This window comes from Bidens hawaiensis, unplaced genomic scaffold, assembly GCF_021521415.1.
Source record: "Bidens hawaiensis isolate Kalapana, Puna unplaced genomic scaffold, B.hawaiensis_p1.1 tig00002423_1, whole genome shotgun sequence".
Taxonomy (NCBI): Eukaryota; Viridiplantae; Streptophyta; class Magnoliopsida; order Asterales; family Asteraceae; genus Bidens; species Bidens hawaiensis.
Genome location: NW_027491133.1, coordinates 1,309,841 through 1,328,761, shown reverse-complemented (window position 1 = coordinate 1,328,761; position 18,921 = coordinate 1,309,841). Strand labels below are relative to the sequence as shown.

Genomic DNA, 18,921 nt, shown 5'->3' with positions numbered 1-18,921 from the left:
TGATTAATCCTTTGACTTGTAATTCGATTCAACAACTTACACATACATGACGACGACAATCCACCTACAACAACCACTATTACCATCAGGTAGGTTTTACCTTTCTAATTTCAACTCTACCATGTTCATGCTAATTTTCTCATATCATTCATTACAGAGTATGAACTATTTGCAGCTTACCTAAAATTAACCTTTGTTTATTTGCATATAACTTGTGTGATCATGTGCTTGTTTGTTAGAAAGAAATATAAATTAGTCATTAATAAATGAGTAAAAGAGAGTTTGATATTTTTATGTCACCGTGTTATAACCGCTTCATCATTTGTATACTATTAATTAATAAAGTTTCAGATCTGTTTTCATTCTATTTGTCAACTATCATATCATGCTTTGTGCCGGATTCTTCAAGGCACAATTTGTAGTATCACCACGTCTCTTTCTGTATCAGTCATCCTATTTCACACACAACATCTTCTTTACAAGTTTATATTATACATCTAATCTATCCAAGTAACTACTAATCCATGGGTTCTTTTTTCTGATCATTCTTCATGACAGAGGCTCCTTCGTTACCCGAAAACGAAAGCATCCGCCAACAAGATGCCGGTGCAGCTTTCGTCCTTGAATCCAAAGGTGAAATCTTTATGCTGAATTCAGTTATTGTAGTCTGTTAAATCACTGTTTCAAATTTCATATTTTGTTTTTATTTGTTGGTTGTTAGGGGAATGGTATCATGCTGGTTTTCATCTTACTACCGCTATAGTGGGCCCCACTATACTGACCCTACCGTATGCGTTTAGGGGGCTCGGGTGGGGCCTCGGTTTCTTTTCGCTTACGGTTATGGGGGTGGTTACGTTTTACTCTTATTATCTCATGTCGCTTGTTCTTGAACATTGTGAGAAAGCGGGTAGGCGCCATATCAGATTCAGAGAACTCGCCTCCGATGTATTGGGTATGTTTTATGCTTTGTGTCTGTGAACGAACAAACTGTTTGGTAGGAAGTTCGTTTATTTATTAACGAATGATTGTGAACACAAAATTTCGTGCATTTAGTTAAACGAACGAGCATGAACACAAACACGTGTCTTGTTCGTTTATTTATGTTGCTAACGTTTGTTTATTTAAACTCATTTATATTCGTGAACGAGTTTTGTAGGGTCTGGTTGGATGTACTATTTTGTAATATTTGTTCAAACCGCCATTAACACTGGCATAAGCATAGGAGCAATCTTGCTTGCTGGTGAATGCCTTCAGGTATGATCGATGTTACATCACATATGCATGTGCATTCAATATTACTTAAAAAACATTTTTATATTGGTTTGTTAAGATAAATTTCCTTTGAATTTAGATAATGTATTCGAGTATTTCTCCCGACGGGCCCCTTCATCTATGGGAATTCATAGCAATGGTGACAGTGGTGATGATGGTTCTATCTCAGTTACCAACTTTTCATTCTCTTCGACATGTTAACTTAGCTTCACTGTTCTTGAGTTTGGCCTACACATTTATTGTGGTTGGCGCGTGTCTCCATGCGGGTACCGTTATCACTTCTGTCTAAATTAGGCCTGTAAACGAATTGGATGAACAGGAACGAGGCATGTTTGTTTTCGTTTGTTAAAAAATGAATGTGCTCATGTTCATATTCGTTTGTTAAATGTGTAAACGAACGGTTCACGAATGCAGACTAATATAAACGAACACATTTTATGAACAAAGATGAATGAATGTAAATGAGCTTAGCTGAGCAAAATATCAGTTAAAAGTAAACGTGAAGATTAATCTGTTGGGCTAGTAAATTTAGTAACACTGGACTAATTGCTAACGGGGCTAAAGAACATTATAATGAACAAACGTAAACTAAAGAACATAAACGAACGTTCACGATCATTTACGAACGAGACATGTGTTCATATTCGTTTGTATTACTAAATGAACATTAAGATTTGTTCATGTTCGTTTGTTTATTAAATAAACGAACATAAGTGAACTTCCCACCAAACAGTTCACTAAACATTTGGTTCTTTTACAAGCCTTTTCTAAATGAGCGGGTTGGGTTGAGTTGACCAGGGTTGACCAGAACCATGTATTGTTTAAATCGCAGGGCTATCGAAGAACGCACCACCAAGAGATTACTCATTAGAATCTTCAAAGTTTTCAATGGTTATGAGCGCCTTCACTTCCATCTCTATAATTGCTGCAATATTTGGAAACGGGATTCTTCCTGAAATACAAGTAAGTTCATTAAACTCTGTAATTTCATCATTACTAAAAATTATATTTGTGTTTTAAAAAAAGGAATTATGCAGGCTACACTGAGCCCACCAGTAACCGGGAAGATGTTTAAAGGGCTTATTATGTGTTACTCTGTGATTTTTGCTACATTCTACTCGGCTGCAGTCTCTGGTTATTATGTGTTTGGCAATAAAGCTAGCTCAAACATTCTTAAAAGTCTCTTGCCAGATGAGGGGCCCGCCTTAGCCCCGACCTGGCTTCTCGGGCTAGGTGTTGTATTTGTTCTTCTTCAACTCTTTGCTATTGGCCTGGTATGATCTCAACTTTGTCACCATTATGAGAAATTTTAAAATATAAATAATTATTTAATAATTTGGCGGTGTTTGGAAGCATCTTTTGAAAGCGATTAACGCTAGATAGCGTCTTTGACAGTGTAGTTATTAATCTACTTTAAAACATAAATTCTTGGGTGTGCATAAAACCGAGAAAACCGATCCGTCAGGGAAAACCGAACCAAAATAACCAAACCCAAACAAACACCGACGGCTTGGTTTTATGTTTATGTAAAATCTGAACTTACGGTTTGGCTACGGTTCTACTTGTAACCAAAACCAAAAAAACCAAACCGAACCATGCCGGATATATGGATTTCATTTTTTACTTTGAATTTTAAGTAATTTATAAGAATTTAATAAATAGTGTTACCCATATATATTAGCCCAAATGTATAATAATATATTTATTTATTATTAATTAACAAAGTGATTTAGGCCCGAATTCATTATTTTGGAACAACTTTTTTTCAGCCCAAAAATTTCAATCCCAAATGGTAAGACCTAAACTGAATCGAAAAAACAGAAACTGAAAGGTTTTTAAAAACTCAAAAACTGAATTTTCGGTTTTTGGTTTGGTTTGGTTTATAGCTCTCCTTTTATACAGGAGGATTAAACCAAAGTACCAAACCTTTATGGGCCAAACATGAATGGGCTGAGCCAACTGGACCGGGCTCAAATAAGGGTAGTGTCTACAACCCGAGTTTCATTTTCATGACTGAATATTGGTTTAGCTCCCTTGTAAGATTGAACCATACTTTGATGGGCTGATTAGGAATGGGCCTGAGCCCACTGGACCGGGCTCAAATAGAGTCTACAATCCGAGGTCGCAAATCGCAATCATACTAGATAGCTAATAGTATTCGATTTGAAACAGGTTTATTCTCAAGTAGCTTATGAGATAATGGAAACGAAATCTGCGGATGTGAATCAAGGGATGTTCTCGAGACGCAATCTAATCCCGAGAATAATTTTGCGGTCACTTTACATGATATTTTGTGGGTTTTTCGCAGCAATGCTGCCATTTTTTGGGGATATCAATGGTGTGGTTGGAGCTTTGGGTTTTATTCCTCTGGATTTCATCCTTCCGATGCTTCTATACAACATGACTTACAAACCGTCGAGATCTTCGTTCACTTACTGGATCAATGTGATTATAATGGTGGTGTTTACGGGCGTTGGGTTGTTGGGTTCGTTTTCTTCGATAAGAAAGTTGGTTCTTGACGCAAGTAAGTTCAAACTGTTTAGTGATGACGTGGTTGATTGACGAGAAAATAGACTTGCAAGTACAAAGGTAGATGCACGTTGTACAACACTTGCTGCAGGAAGTCATTCAATGGTTACCTTGTTTCATTGTAACTGTTAAAATATACACATTGAAAACAAGGCATAAGGTAACAAACACCTCTTGCAACTCATTACACACCATGACCATCACTATCACCATAAATATATACATTTTAATGGACCTTGTTCCAATCTCGTGACCTCTAATTAATGTCCTTTCTTGTATTCAATCTACACTTCTAATTCTTCTCTATAATCAAACTCATACTAGTTTAAAAAAATTCAACTTTTGGATAATGATAATGTTGTTAGTGAAATATTAAACACTATATTGGTAAATACACAACATGCAATGCTATTTAAACAACCAGTAGATAATACCCGCCTTTCGCGCAAGGGCCTAAACTCTACACAATTGTATCAATGAAGAAAACCAGTAGGATCGACTAAAAGAAAGTAAAAATGGATTGGTCAAACTGTGCGAATTAAAAAATCGGTTTGTTAAGGGAGGGCGGATTGGTTCGGTTTTAACCGGTTTCAATCAATGACTTATCAAACCGGCGGATCATATTGGGTTGAGACCGGTTTTATCATCGGGGTTGGATCGGATACCTGTTTGGGATCCCAAACTGGTTTGAATGCGCCCTCTACTTATAAAAACTACTAGAAAACCGATGTTTCAGAACCAGACTGAACAATGAACTTGTCAGTTTATGAGTATAACAATCAGTGTCAGATTTAAAAACCGTCATGTCTTATCATAATATGTCATAGTAGGTATTGGTGCACAAAAGACCTGTTTCGTAAACATATTAGCGCCCTATCCAAATTCGATAACAGGTTAAACGTATTGGTTTCTACCCTACTGTTGGTTCTGCATACACGTCATAGGTGGCAAGACTTAATAAATTGTGTTAGGTCATAAATGGTCATATTGGGTTGTAGCGAGTCATACTTGGTTGTAATGAGCAATGTTGTAAAAGTAGGATTACAAGGCCGAGTATTCTTCGAGTACTCGCTACAAGGTATGTCGCCGATGCGAGTTTCTGTAAATACGTCTAGTTACTAAAATCGGTCAAATGTGGTCAATCTCAGCCAGAACCATATCTTATCGGTGAACTTGGAACGATTTTGACTCAAAAAAATAAAACATAATTCGTATTTTGATAATATTAAAGAACAAATATATAATTTTTTTAATTAATGATAGTAGTTTTTGAATATTTTATTATTTAAAAATGTATTTCTTTTATTTATATTGATATTCACCTATTTTGTTATAAACATTAGTAAACTTATAATATTTGACATATATATAATATCCAAAAAATAATTTTTTTTATAATTACCATGTCCGAGTACTCCCCGAATACACATAACTCCCTAGTCGACCGTCTAGAATCCGCCTAACGACTTTTGCAACCTTGGTAATGACTTATAATGGCTCATACACATACTAATGAGGCGCCTTTTGTCTTCAGGTTCCTTATTACTCCTTGATGGAGCATGATGGACCATACTTGACCAATGATGCCTATGTGTCGATCAATTAAACATGAATTAACAATAAACGGCTCTAATTGTTTGTCATAAACCAACATTGTCCCTCACTATTCACGCATTACCAACATTAGTCCTTATTGAACAATATTTAACCCTAGTGTGACATGATGGGACTTAATAGATAATTTACACTCAATTGTAACGGGTGTAATAAGTAATAATTCTTAACACAATACCCTGACCCGTATCAACTAAATATGTTTATTTTGTACCGACTATGGACATGTCCGTCGATGTGTTTGACTAACTATGACATGATTAATCGACGCCAATTAAAAAAAGTAGATATTTTTCCTTTTAGGATTTTGTGGGATCATCTAAGATTTTTACAGTTAATTTTCTCTTTTTCCTTTCAGGATTTGGTAGGATCACCACGATTTTTCTAAACTTGTATGGTAAAACCGTAACTGTTCTCTATGTTTTTCTAGAAAGAAATTTATTATATACAACAAAACCAGCTATTATATGTACACATGTAATCATATCAATATCATTATTAATGATCATTATGCCTAAATATTATTACACTAATATATATAATAAAACCGGCGTTATAAGTTTGAATAATTTCCACTTCCCCTCTATATATATATCATAACGTTACGAAGTTTCAAAGAAAACAAATGGAAAACCAAACACAAAAACACCAAAAAACAAAACACAAACATGAACAAGTATGGGATTGTGAAAGCTCTCTCTACGACTCCTACGAACTCAAATCTTTCCTAAAACAACTAGATTCCGCCCTAACCGTCCGAACAATGTCAATGCCCCGCCTCTCCTCTGCCTCCCTCCGTCATGTACCACCGCCTTTGGATAACACTCCCAACTCCAAAAAACACTCCAAACTCACCCGCTCTTTTAGCAAGCTCCTTCGGTCAGTTTTCCGGCTTAAACATAATAGCTCAACAAAAGTTGAAGCTTTTTATCCCTATGACACTTCTGGCCCTCTTTCCACTATACCGGAGATGCCGGAATTCGAGTTGATTTCGCCCGAGATGAAGCAGATGGTGACAAGAACACGGTCTCTTCGGTTTATGCCAACTTCTCTTGGTATATCATGTACTTGAAACTTTAGTTATGGACATGGTATCATTACTATTTTTTTTTGGTTGTTACATACTTTATGGATATAGGACCATGTGTTATAATTAAAATTTAAGTTTATTCTAATGTGTGTGATTAACCAAACTCTTGGTGAATACTATGGATGTTATTTACCATTGTTTTATTATTTATGTTGGACTGTTGGTATACAAGTGAAATGTGTAAATATGCATCAAAAGTTAGACTATATAATATAGGGGAAAGTTAACGTATAAATGAAATTAACGTGCTAAACGTGAGAATGTGATGTAATTACATAATAATTCTCCTTGTATATATAACTACTCTATTTAATTCTCACGTTTAGCATATTAATTTTATTTGTATTTGATCCAAACCCTACATATAGCATATACATTCAATGGAGATGTGCTATATCAAGTTATCAACCGCGTTGATATGGGCTATGTAGTAGAAGGATACTTGATCTTTTGGCATCAAATATGGCTAGCGTCAAGAATAAAGGTTGTTACTTAAGTGAAAGAAATACTAAGGAAATTAATTTTGAAGTACCAAATGAGCTCATTCATTTATATAAAGTTATTTATTACGAGCACCACAACACTTGATGATCAGTAGAGATGTTCATGAATTGAACTTTGAATATTTGTGTTATTTGAATCAAATTCTTAAAATTTTGATACTTCAGGTTGTATTCCATTTGGTTATGAATTCAGTAGATTAGAAAAATTCAATTCAAGTTTAAAGTGGATTCGGAAAAATCGATCCTAATTTAAAATTTCAATTCACAGCCAATTTAAAAGTTGAATTCAGTTAAAAAGAACTTATTTTGATTATAAGTTAAAAGTTACTAGAAAATTTTTAACAACAAAAAGTAAATGTATGGGCAGCATCCAATTAAAATTCATTGCAATCGACAACGTGTTATTGCTGCAAGTATGAAAGAGAGGTTCTTATCAAAATTTACTTTGAATTTGTGGGGACCTATAATGAGATTTATACTGTCTAGATTATTTTGAATTAACTAGTGACCAAATTTAAAGCTTCTCGACTATCAAATAGACGAGAAGAGTGTTAACTATTTGGGCTTAAGTGGATTAGTTATTTGGTTAGACTAGATTTATTGGTTATGACACTATTCAAAGAATAAACAAAAAGATTAAATTATTTTTACCTCATGACCTAGGTCACAACCCCAACCTAGGTCACAACCATTTTCAAATTAAATATTCTTTTCTTTCAAACAATTTGTTTTTATATAATTTGATTTTTATTTAATAATTTATATTATTTAACTTATTTTAAATATATAAAAACATAGTCTTGTTTAGTTTGTTTTTATGAACATTTTCATATAAATTTTATTAAAAGTAGTGCAATTTTAAAAATAGACAAAATGACAAAACTAGTCTTTTATGTTTACACGTTTTTCAATAGTTATCCTTTAGTAAACATAACGACAAAGAACATCTTTAAGTTTCAAATCTCTATCACGTTACGTCCTTTGTCACTAACAGAGTTAATTTTTCTTGTTAAATCTGGTCATACACCTTACACATGAGGATAATTAATAATTTAGTCATTTTATTCTATTTATTAAAAAACATTTTTATCTCTCACCCACCATCATCCTTCTCTCTCTCTTTTAACATTCACCATCTTCAACACCCCTCCCTCACTCTCTCTCTCTCTCTAACATTCAGAACTACCACCGTTACCACCATCAGCAACCAGCCACCACATGCCACCGCCACCGCCACCGCCACCACCATCATTTCCTGCCGCCATCACCACCCATCACATGTTGTTGCCACCACCAATTTCCACAGGGCAGTCGAAATATACAAATCATCCATCCTACAATACATAAATTATAATCAATTTCACAAACAAATCCAAATTAATCTCCAACTAGTATTACGACCCCCGCAACGGGGGAGGCGCCATAAAACCGTTAAAAGAGGCCAGATTTAAATACGAATGTTAAACCGAACATCTACTTGTCTCACTCTTAACACATCGTACACACACAAAGCCAAAATGATAATAAGTTTTTAATCACAAATAATATGTACAAAATAATAAACTGAATGGTTAAAAAGAAAACAGCTCACAAAGAACAGAAGCACGGTGCAAATACACCCCCAGACAATGATGAACCAGCCTCTAGAGCTGATTGCATGGGAGTTACTTGGTAACTTGATATTCTACTCTGCACCAAAACACAAAAGTAAATGGTCAAATATCTAAGCTATAATTTAAAAAAGACTCTCTATATATGTCAAGCAATGCACTTTTCTAAGAAATGTAGTGGACATTAGTTAGTCAAAATTGGAATTAAGTTTGCTATCAGTTACTTCACAACCCACAGATGTGTAAAAATTAAAGAAAAAACGCTCAAAATAAAACGGGTCGTCGGGTCATAGAAATCATCATCATCATCATCATCATCGTACTCAGTATATCCCACCAATAGCAAAGCTATAGTAGGGTCTGAGGAGGGTAAGATGTAGACAGCCTTACCTCTACCCCATAAGGATAGAGAGGCTGCTTCCGGTGAGACCCTCGGCTCGATAGTAGTTTTGCATCAAGCCTTGGACATAAGGCACATAGCACTCAATCATCGGGACACCGGCTGATCGGTGCATGTACCCTTGTCTTTCGGCTATCAACGCCACTACATGATGCCTGATTAACCGTCGGGTCATAGAAATAACTATCCAAAACATAACTATTTAAAAGTCAACCCGAGACAGTTTTATAAGTAGTAAATGTAAAATGACACAAAACACGTTTGGCCCGTTATCCACATGCTCAACTGCCAAATTTTGCTTTACTGATCACTCAAAAAATGAAAACAAAAAAACATGGGAAAAGTAAAGAAAAGAATATACCATTATTTGATCTTTTGTAAGTCTTCAAGGACGGGCTTTTGAGCCATGTTCTTTAGTTTCTGAAAAAAAGAAAGCTAAAAAGTCAATAATATGGAATATAATTTATGTAGTAACAACTTAATAAAAAGCTTAAAGTTAGTTAACATTTGACGGTATGTCCATCCATTCAACCACACTTCTCTTTGTAGAAAGTCACAATAGACCAGCACTAAAAGTGCAACCCATTTTTATGGTATCGTTTCGGCTTAAGGTGTAGAATCGGTAAACTACCTATATCGTACCAATCAGAAGCCTTAAAAAGTGGGTACCGACTTGGCACCGAAAGAAACCGGTACCACTTGCTTATCCCAAATTAAAATCGTCATAAATTCATCAATTTAATGAAAGCAAGCATCAAACAATATCCCACCAAAACATCATGGCAAAAGGAGTGATCTGAATCAGCCAACATCAATGTTCTGGTTCTAGGATGAATGAGAAAATCAATAGGCTATGAATATAATCCCCAAAATCAAATAGTGAAGCAATTTGGAGGAAATCACACAATATCAAACCAATACGCAAATGCAAGAAGTCACAATTATAAGACGAAGATTTGTAAATTCAAGTTACCAGAAACACGAATGTGAAACCAAAATCAAGAAACCTACAACAGACAGACAGTACAATCAACGAAACGAAACACGAAAACCCTATGTTATAAATTACCATCGCAATCGTCTAGCGACGTCGCCTAGGGTTCGTAGATGAACCCGGCAACAACACGATCGACAATCGTGAAACAATGATATATAGAGTGAGAGCTAATACAAAATCATTGTGTTGAGTTTTTGTTGTGATGATGTAAACTTTGGTTTTTGCTATTTTTGGTTTCTAAATTCAAATATTTGGTACTTTTGGAATCTGACTACACTTTATAATTTTATAAACTCTAAATCTCTAATTGTTGGCTGTAACTTGAAATGCAAAATGAGATGTTAAATAAACACGCCCAAATCAAAGAGCCTACCAAAAACAACTTGTAAAATCTTAATTCGAGTTATGTTATATGAAATTCAAATATGCAATCATAAAAGATTCTTTTACGTCATAGACATTCTTTTTTCTAAATTAGTATGTGCGATGATTCAAGTTCTTTTACGTTATACACATTATTATATTAATAGCATAACTTTATTTAATTTTAATTTCAATTTACCACTGTGATAGTCTTATGACAGAGGGTGTTTAATTTTGTTTCACTAAAAGGTTAAAGAAACAGTAAAGTTCTGATAAACTTACATGAACTTTGGTGTGTTCTTGTCATGGTCTTTAGACGCGAACTTCATGTGAGCACTCTTTTGGAAGTACAATTTCTTGGGGCAGCTTGAGCAAGCGGTCCTGCATTAGCATTGGATTTGTTAATGCGAGTTATCATGAGCATTTGTAGCAAGCAGTTAGTTCATTGCAATTCAAATGTTGCAGAATTAAACAAAATGTCAGCTTATTTTGTTTAAGGATTATGTTCTTTTGTTAAATTACACACCTACCCCTATTTTACCTTCTAAGAAACATTGTCTTAACGCTTCAGAGAGTTGCAATGACAATTCTACACCAACTCTCTCATGCATAATCAATTTTAAACTTTTATAAAAATTCTCCATAATCAATAGATGAAAATTATCACACAATGTGACAGTTATGAAAATCTCAAACATTTGAAATAGCAAATGATGAATATAAATAGGCAAACTACATAAACAAAAGAGTGATTACCTAGCTGCAAATGACTCCACCACCACCTCCTAAAAGTCGCCGGTGTCCGCCACCGCCGTTGCCAAAATGAGACCCGACAGCCTAGCTGTTACCCAGCAACAGAAGAATCAGAGCCATAACAACTTCTACAGCAACATGTACAACCCATGATGCATAAGAAAGTTCTTATTTAGTAATTTGTCACACATCAAAGTCAAACGACCCTAAAAACCCAAAAGTCAACCAACATAATACCAAAAATCAACCCATCAAAACCCAGATCTGAAAAAATCAAACAGTTCGTAAGACGACTAAACGATCTTCTTCAACCTCCAATAAACGTCCTGCTGAGTCATCGCCGATATTGAAGCCGGAATCATCATCGATTTTAGATTTCAACAATAAGAATAATAATAATAATCACAGTAGAACAAGATTGAAAAAGATGGATTGAAGATATCATTCGTGGTGACAGATGGTGAATCGAGCGGTGCCGGAGGAAATGAGTGGCCTCATCTGTCAATTTCACCTCTGGTTCCACTTTTCAGTAGTGGTGGTGGTGACGACGACCGGTGAAAAAACGGAGTTGCGGTGGGGTAGGGGTGTGTTGTCAGAGGTTAATAGAGAAAGGGATATGAATATGGCGGACGTTGGTCGTCTGTGATGGAAGTCGATGGTGAGAGAGAAGAAGAAGAAGAAAAAAGACGTGGAGAGAGAGAGAGAGAGAGAGAGAGAGGGAGGAGAGAGTGATATTTTAATACGTTTCTATTATTATACAAAAATGTAAAGTTACAAAACTGCTTTGGACATGACCAGATTTAACAAACAAAATTAACCGGGTTAGTGCCAAAGAACGTAATGTGATAGTGTTTTGAAACATAAAGTGCGATTTCTGGCATTTAGTTCGCAAAATGACAACCATTGAAAAAGCACGAAAACATAAATGACATGTTTTGTCATTTTGTCTTAAAAATATGTACAATTTTGTTTTGTTAATACTTGTAAAAATTCAAAGTCTTATTTATGGAATTATGGAATTATCTTTTTTTAATAATTTGTTATACTTAAAATAATAGTTTAAAAAAATAAACATTTTTTTAGTTTTAATAAATTTTATAGAATAAATTAAAACCTAATACGATATATATATATATATATATATATATATATATATTAAATTGATTTGGTTGAGTTGTGAATAAAAATGAAAAGTTGGGTTAAGTTGGGTTGTGTATGTGAAAGAAAGAAAAATTATTTTTTTATTAAACAGTTGGATTGGATATATTATGACACGCCCAAAAACATAATTAGTTTGTCTTTCGAAGTCTCACACACGTATATAAGTGAGTTAACGTATAAATCATTTTATTCTACTAAGTCTGCAAATTGATGAATATAGAAGAAAAGGGCGTAGTGTCATAACTGTAATACTAATGACCTCTTGGTTTTTTTTCCGAACTATGAAAATTTTAAAAACACATCGCCCAGTAACACGAACACAACCCCTCTCCCAACCAGAGAGTAGTCACCTAACCAAAATTATATCAAGTCAGACGACCACCATTTAGACTCACAAAATATTTCTATATTTAGACCTATGTTTATACCATAAAAATCCCAAACCTTAAATGCTACCAATGATGCCTTCAATCTTCACCTCTATATCTTTGAAAATCTTCTCGTTTCTTGCTTTTAACATACGCCAACAATCAATAATCACGATGCATTTTCTCTTTCTCCCCAGCTAACTTTGTCATGAAAGTTTAAAAGATATCTCATCAAAGAAACATCAAACCATGGCTCCTTATACCATTGACTCACCCCATTCCAAACCACCAAAGCCACTAAACGATTAATAAGAATGTGTTCTGTAGTTTTGAGAGCCGAGTTACACAAAACACACCTATTAGCATGGGTTTGTATATTCCTCCTCTTCAACGCTTCTATTCTAGGAATTTTGTTCATATCTGCTCGTCATACGTGAATATTGTATTTGGAAGGTATCCACTTACACCAATTAAAGCAAAATCATTATTACCAACATGGTTGGTCAGTTTTTTAACCGATTTCACCGAAAAATCTCCCTAATTAGTAAAGTGATTTATTAGAAATAGAGTAATTATTAATTGTAGTGCATTACTTGATCAGTAGAATGATTTCATGCATAACTAGACTATTTATTGTTTAAAGTGTATAATTACTTGAGCATTAAATTAATTTCATATTTAAGTAATTACACTAGTTATAAAAATTATTACGCTAGTTAGAAAAATAATTACACAAGTTATAAAATGTCATTACTGTATAATTACTTGACCAGTAAAGTAATTTTATGTTTAAGTAGAGTGATTATTGCTTGTAGTGTAATTACTCTTCAACCATTGATAACATCGACCGCTAAAATTGTGCACTACGTACGCTATATATATATCGATGGCAATTAGTTTGCTTCGCACGTATGTCGACTTTGTTTACACATCTATCAACCCTACATCAAAGCATCAAGAAACCATGGTACATTAATCCTTTCCATCCTATATGAAAATCTAACTTAGAGCACTAAAGCAAAGGCTTTCGGTGAGTGTGTGAAGTCAGTTAACAATAAGGGGGTGTTTGGGATTGCTTATTTTCACCAACTTATAACTTATAAACTTTTTGAAAAGTGATAAGGTGTTTGGGATTGCTTATATTGTGAGAGGAAAAGTTTCATAAGTTACAATGTTGTAACTTATTAACTTAATGAAAAGTTATAAGGATATAAAATAAGGAATCCCAAACACCCCTAACTATAAGTGAATGGTAAGTTAATCAGATTCATCTAATCATAAACCGAACGGATTTATTGGCCATGGTTAGTTTCCGTTTAACGAATAACGATTCAGTTTTCGGTCATTATTTGGTTTCCACTCACCCTATTTTATATTTCATATCACATAAATATTATTATTTTCTTCTTAAACCAATCAAACATCTTTCTATTTTCCTAATGTTATAAAAAACAGCATTTTACTTGTATCGGATTGAACTAAAAAATGGTACAACCGGTTGAACTGGGTTATACCGGAAGGTTCAACCAGTTGAATAGTTTATCTTATAATTTCTTATATATGTAACTTCAATCCAAAAATAACCCAAAAGTAAATGATTTCATAACAAAAAAGAATCCTAAAGTTAATCCATATTAAGAAAATAATACAAAAACACTCATTTTTTAAAAAAATAGTCCCAAATTTACACGTTTGAATGTTGATTGTTGGGTTAAAAATAATTTTGAAAAAAATATGGGCCGCAAATAGCAAAAATTTCTCGGTCATAAAACCGGTTTGCCATTAAAAACCGGTATTTTAGACAAAAACCGCCAGTACGATATTCTAGCAAACCGACCAAAGGTACCGGACTCAAAATATCGACCTGCTGTGTGAAATCCGGTTCATCCGACCTATTTGATCAGGTTTTTAAAACACTGTATTTTCCTTAAATCAACCACAGGTGTAAAAGATCACACGACAAAGAACCAAACACGATAAGGAACTGAAGTGGATGTTGTTCATATATCATAAATCTCGTTAAACTCACAATGATACTACTGTCTTCTTGTTCTTCTTCTTCGTGTTCGTTATTTCATACCCGTGTCACAATCGATACTCGTTACTCCAATCGAACCAACCAATTCAACTTGAAAACCCCCAAACTTGACACTCGAAATGGACTTAATTTGATAGCAAACGCATTACCATTTCCAGTAGACCCATGGTCACCCACCATTGATTCACAGAGCATTGCTTCACAACTCTTTGCTGTCTCTTTGTTCCCATACATTGGCTTCTTGTACTTCCTCACCAGATCCAATTCTGCTCCCCAGCTTACCCTTTTTGGCTTCTACTTCTTGCTTGCTTTTGTCGGTGCCACCAGTTAAGTTTTCTTCTTTATTATTTGTTTTATGCCCGCCAAGTGTTTGTTAAAATGCCTAACTGAATTATGATAGTTTTTTTTTCTTACTAATCATGATTAAACTGTGGCTTGTTATAATGATTACCTAATTGTGAACCCCATGTTATTTTATTTTCACGATAGATATTAGAAACATGTAATTTGCTTGTGTTATGGTTTAAATCATCTTTCTTTACCCTCATTGGAGAGTAGGGGTGCAAATTAGCCGAGCTCGAGCCTCAAATAAAGCTCATTTTGTTATTCAGCCCGAGCTCGAGCCTTGTATGGGAAGAGTGTTTAGGATCGTGTATTTTTAAGTTTCAGTTCTTTTGTAGTTCTATGTATTAATTTTACACCGCAAAGCTGAGCTCGAGCTCGAGCTGAGCTTTGGATCGTTTAATGTTCAACACACGAGCTCGAGTCGAGCTTAGGCTTATTCGACTTTTTTTCTCAAAGTATATAAAAATAATTAAAATGTAAATAAATTAATTAATAAGTTATAAACAATCTGAGCCTTAGCTAAGCTCGGAATTTAGAAAAGAGCTTGAAACAAGCTGAGATTGAGCCTAGTTGGGTTCGGCTTGGCCTGACTTGTTTGCACCCCTATTGAAGAGTTTTTTCAAATGTCATTTGACATATTAAATTTGAAGTACATTTATTGATGGATCAAAGACATTATTCTTATTATGTTTCTTGTGGTTGTGTTTTTTGGTTTTTTTTCATCACATCCAGTCCCACCAGGAATATACGGTAATCCACTCTTTCCAAACTTCAATTACATTTACAAAATGAAAATTGTTTCAGTTGTGAATATGTAAAATCAAATATTTATGTGTATTTTGGAGCAGCTAAGGTGCATTATGGAACTTCATTATCAAATGTGGATTGGTTGCATGGTGGTGCGGAATCACTTCTCACATTGACCAATTTGTTATTGTTATCGGGCTAAGACAAGCTCTTAGGAAAGTCAACCGTGCAAAGGAAGCGGATGATAACAGTCCATCTGCTTAACTCCCAAGCTATCAATTTCTCATGGAATTTGTTTTCTGAATTAGGTGATACAGATATTAATGTATAATGTGTAATTTGTATCATGTTATATTATGTTTGACATGAGTTTCTGTTTCGGTATATACTTTGTAAAATGTAATTTGTATGAGGAATGACACAACTATATCTTGCAAACGTGCATTGAGTTAACGATTTGGCAACTTCTCTTATTATTACATCCGCAATGAATTCAGCCTTGCGAGATTTGCTGAGGTGCATATTTGATTTTTGCATCAACTTTTTTAAACCATTTTTTTTTTTGCTTATCAACTAATGGCATGTTCGGGCTGGCATTAATCGCTACATATGGATTATAGGAATGTTGTATGCTTACTGCCATCCAATAGTAATTGTGTGTTTGGGTCATTGAGTGTATGATGCTGCTAAACTGCTACATTTGGATAATGCATATAGTTGTTTTTTTCTTTTAAGATTAATAACCCATCTTCTAAATGTTGTGAGTCAATCCAGACTTGCAACTGTCGAGTACCGATAGTACCCATGCTAGCAGTACCAACAACGCAGAGTTTAAATTGTGTTGCACTTTTTCGCCAATGAAATCGCATCACATAGAAACCCCTTGAAAAAGATACTTAGAGAAGTGATGTTGTCTTGATACACTATTGATGCCATCTAAGAGCATATCTCACTTGAAGCTTTCTTGAGTTTCATTGATGCGAAAGAAGTGCTCGCATCGCTAAATCCATTTGTCTTTCTTCTTAGGCCCACATCGTAGGCCAATTGATTCTAGTAGTGTGCCGTGTCAGGTATTAGTGAAGTTAAGGTGCTGAATATATTACATGATACGAAAACACGACAACGGCCTTACATGAAATACATGGTTCAGGCTTAGTCTAAATGGGCCTAGCTTAGTTTATGGTCAAACCCATGACGCGTTTAGCTAAGCAAGTTGGGTTTGGGTTGACGTCCCATCTAACTCGTTTATTTTTTAAATATACTTTAAAAATGTGTTTCAAAATTTTAAAAGGGAATAGTAGAAGTTAAAATTAAAAGAGAAATCTACGTACACATCTATACTTTAAAAGTAATCGTTTTATGTACCTTTTGTCGTTTTTTGTTGTAATTTTAAAGTATCAATAAATAAATAAAAATGGGTTAGACGACTCATGCTCTTTTCCACCTGCAAATATCAATGCTATGTCGGGGTACGATTGACACACTATTTTTGGGTTCGTGTCGGGGTCAATCTATCAACTCACAAACAAAACACAATCATTCATTGGATATAGAAAATTTATAATCAACCATAAGTTTTATTTTTACATCAAAAGATAGAAGAGAATAACTATAAGGGCGCGTTCGTTTCACGGAATTTTTTAAAAGGAATTGGAATTGGAATTGGAATGGAATGGAATGGAATGGAATGTTTGAAAATCTCTATCATGTGTTTGGTTGGTTAATATGTTATTGGAATTGGAATCTTCTCCATTCTATTCATCTTCCTTCAATCTACTAACATATAAATAATAAAATAACAAAAAAATGATCATTTAAAAAAATCTAAATATATAAATATCAGAAAATTAACTAAAAAAATCAAAAAAACAGTTGTAATAAGTTGGTTCCACCATGCCAAAATCAATGTCGTGTTCCTTTGGTTACGTTTGCGAGTTTGTAAACTAAGTCGAGCCATTTCCTATTTACATGTTACCAACACACAACGAGTTAAAATTTGTTGAAACAACTATATTATGATAATTTATATTTAACAAATTATATCAACGTATATAATCAAGCACAAATCTGGTTGAAGCATTTCATCAAACAGTTGGTGTGCAATGGACATTTGTTAAAAATAGTTTAAAATTTAAAAACTTTTGATAACCCTTTGACAAATATCCAAGATTAAACAAGAACTCAAACAAAAATAATAATCAAAGTATAATAATAATAACAGCAATAATAATATAATAACAACAATGGAACAAATGTTAATGACAAACACAAACAAGTAATAATAATACGTATTAATAATAAATAATATGTAATAATAGTATTAACCTTTCAATAAGTTGACAGCAAAAAAGGAATAATTTTTACAATAATTATTCACTGTAACTAAAACACACACAAAAGCCTAACCTGTTAAGAGGAGAACGATGATGGAGAAGATCGATGGTGGAGGTAGACGAGCAAGACGGTGGTTCACGGTGGTAGAGAACGGCGGTGGAGGATGGTGGTGGAGAGAGGCGGTGGAGCAGGAGCAAAGTCTGAAGATGATAATATGAAGGAGCAGGGTTGGGTTTATAAAAATTTCTTGACATTCCTTACAGTTTTGCTGAGATTTTAAAATCCCATGAAAATGAGAATTGATGGGATTCTTTTTCCATTTCGGATTCAGTTAATAGTGAAACGAACATAGGAATCTATGAGATTTAAAATCTCATTCCGCCTAATTCCATTGAATTCCGTGAAACGAACACGCCCTAAATCCTATTTACATAGGATTATTGAAAAAAGTAACTATAAATGCTATTTAGTATTTACTACAAAATTCAGAAGAAAATAACCATAAATCTATCTAAGAACATTCTCAGGTCTCAGCAGCTTCTTTAAATTATTTGTGAGAGAGATCTTTAAAAAAAATTAGAGGATTATAAGTGGATGTGAGTGGATGAGATATAATCTTTAAAGAGAATAGTAAATTTTGTGTAAATTTGGAGAAACACTATTCATGCTCTATTTATTTTTTAATATATTTGAAAGTAGTTGTGAGTGGATGAGAGAAAAAAATTAATGATAAAGTGATAAAAATATTATTTAATTGTATATGAGAGAGAAAATGTAGTGTTTTTATTGTAATTATA

General features: G+C 34.0%; 1 protein-coding gene and 1 long non-coding RNA gene across 2 annotated transcripts; one reads left to right on the top strand and one right to left on the bottom strand.

Moving 5' to 3' along the window:
- Nucleotides 1-4,253, top strand: LOC143619354 (putative GABA transporter 2). Its single transcript, XM_077091303.1, has 8 exons — nt 1-89; nt 559-633; nt 722-952; nt 1,157-1,254; nt 1,352-1,538; nt 2,105-2,235; nt 2,310-2,546; nt 3,445-4,253. The coding sequence occupies exons 1-8, from the start codon at nt 47-49 to the stop codon at nt 3,832-3,834; spliced, it is 1,392 nt and encodes a 463-aa protein (XP_076947418.1). The 5' UTR covers nt 1-46; the 3' UTR covers nt 3,835-4,253.
- A 4,220-nt stretch (nt 4,254-8,473) lies between these two features.
- LOC143619282 (uncharacterized) lies at nt 8,474-11,197 on the bottom strand. The gene is made up of 3 exons (XR_013151160.1): nt 11,135-11,197; nt 9,380-9,438; nt 8,474-8,697 (listed from the first exon to the last, which is right to left on the bottom strand). It is a non-coding gene; the product is annotated as an uncharacterized LOC143619282 (long non-coding RNA).
- Between the last annotated feature and the right edge of the window lie 7,724 nt (nt 11,198-18,921).

Coding starts and splice junctions, on each gene's coding strand:
- LOC143619354 (XM_077091303.1), top strand. CDS start 47: ATGACGACGACAATCCACCTACAACAACCACTATTACCATCAG. Junction 953..1,156: donor ACTCGCCTCCGATGTATTGG/GTATGTTTTATG, acceptor CGAGTTTTGTAG/GGTCTGGTTGGATGTACTAT. Junction 1,255..1,351: donor TTGCTGGTGAATGCCTTCAG/GTATGATCGATG, acceptor CTTTGAATTTAG/ATAATGTATTCGAGTATTTC.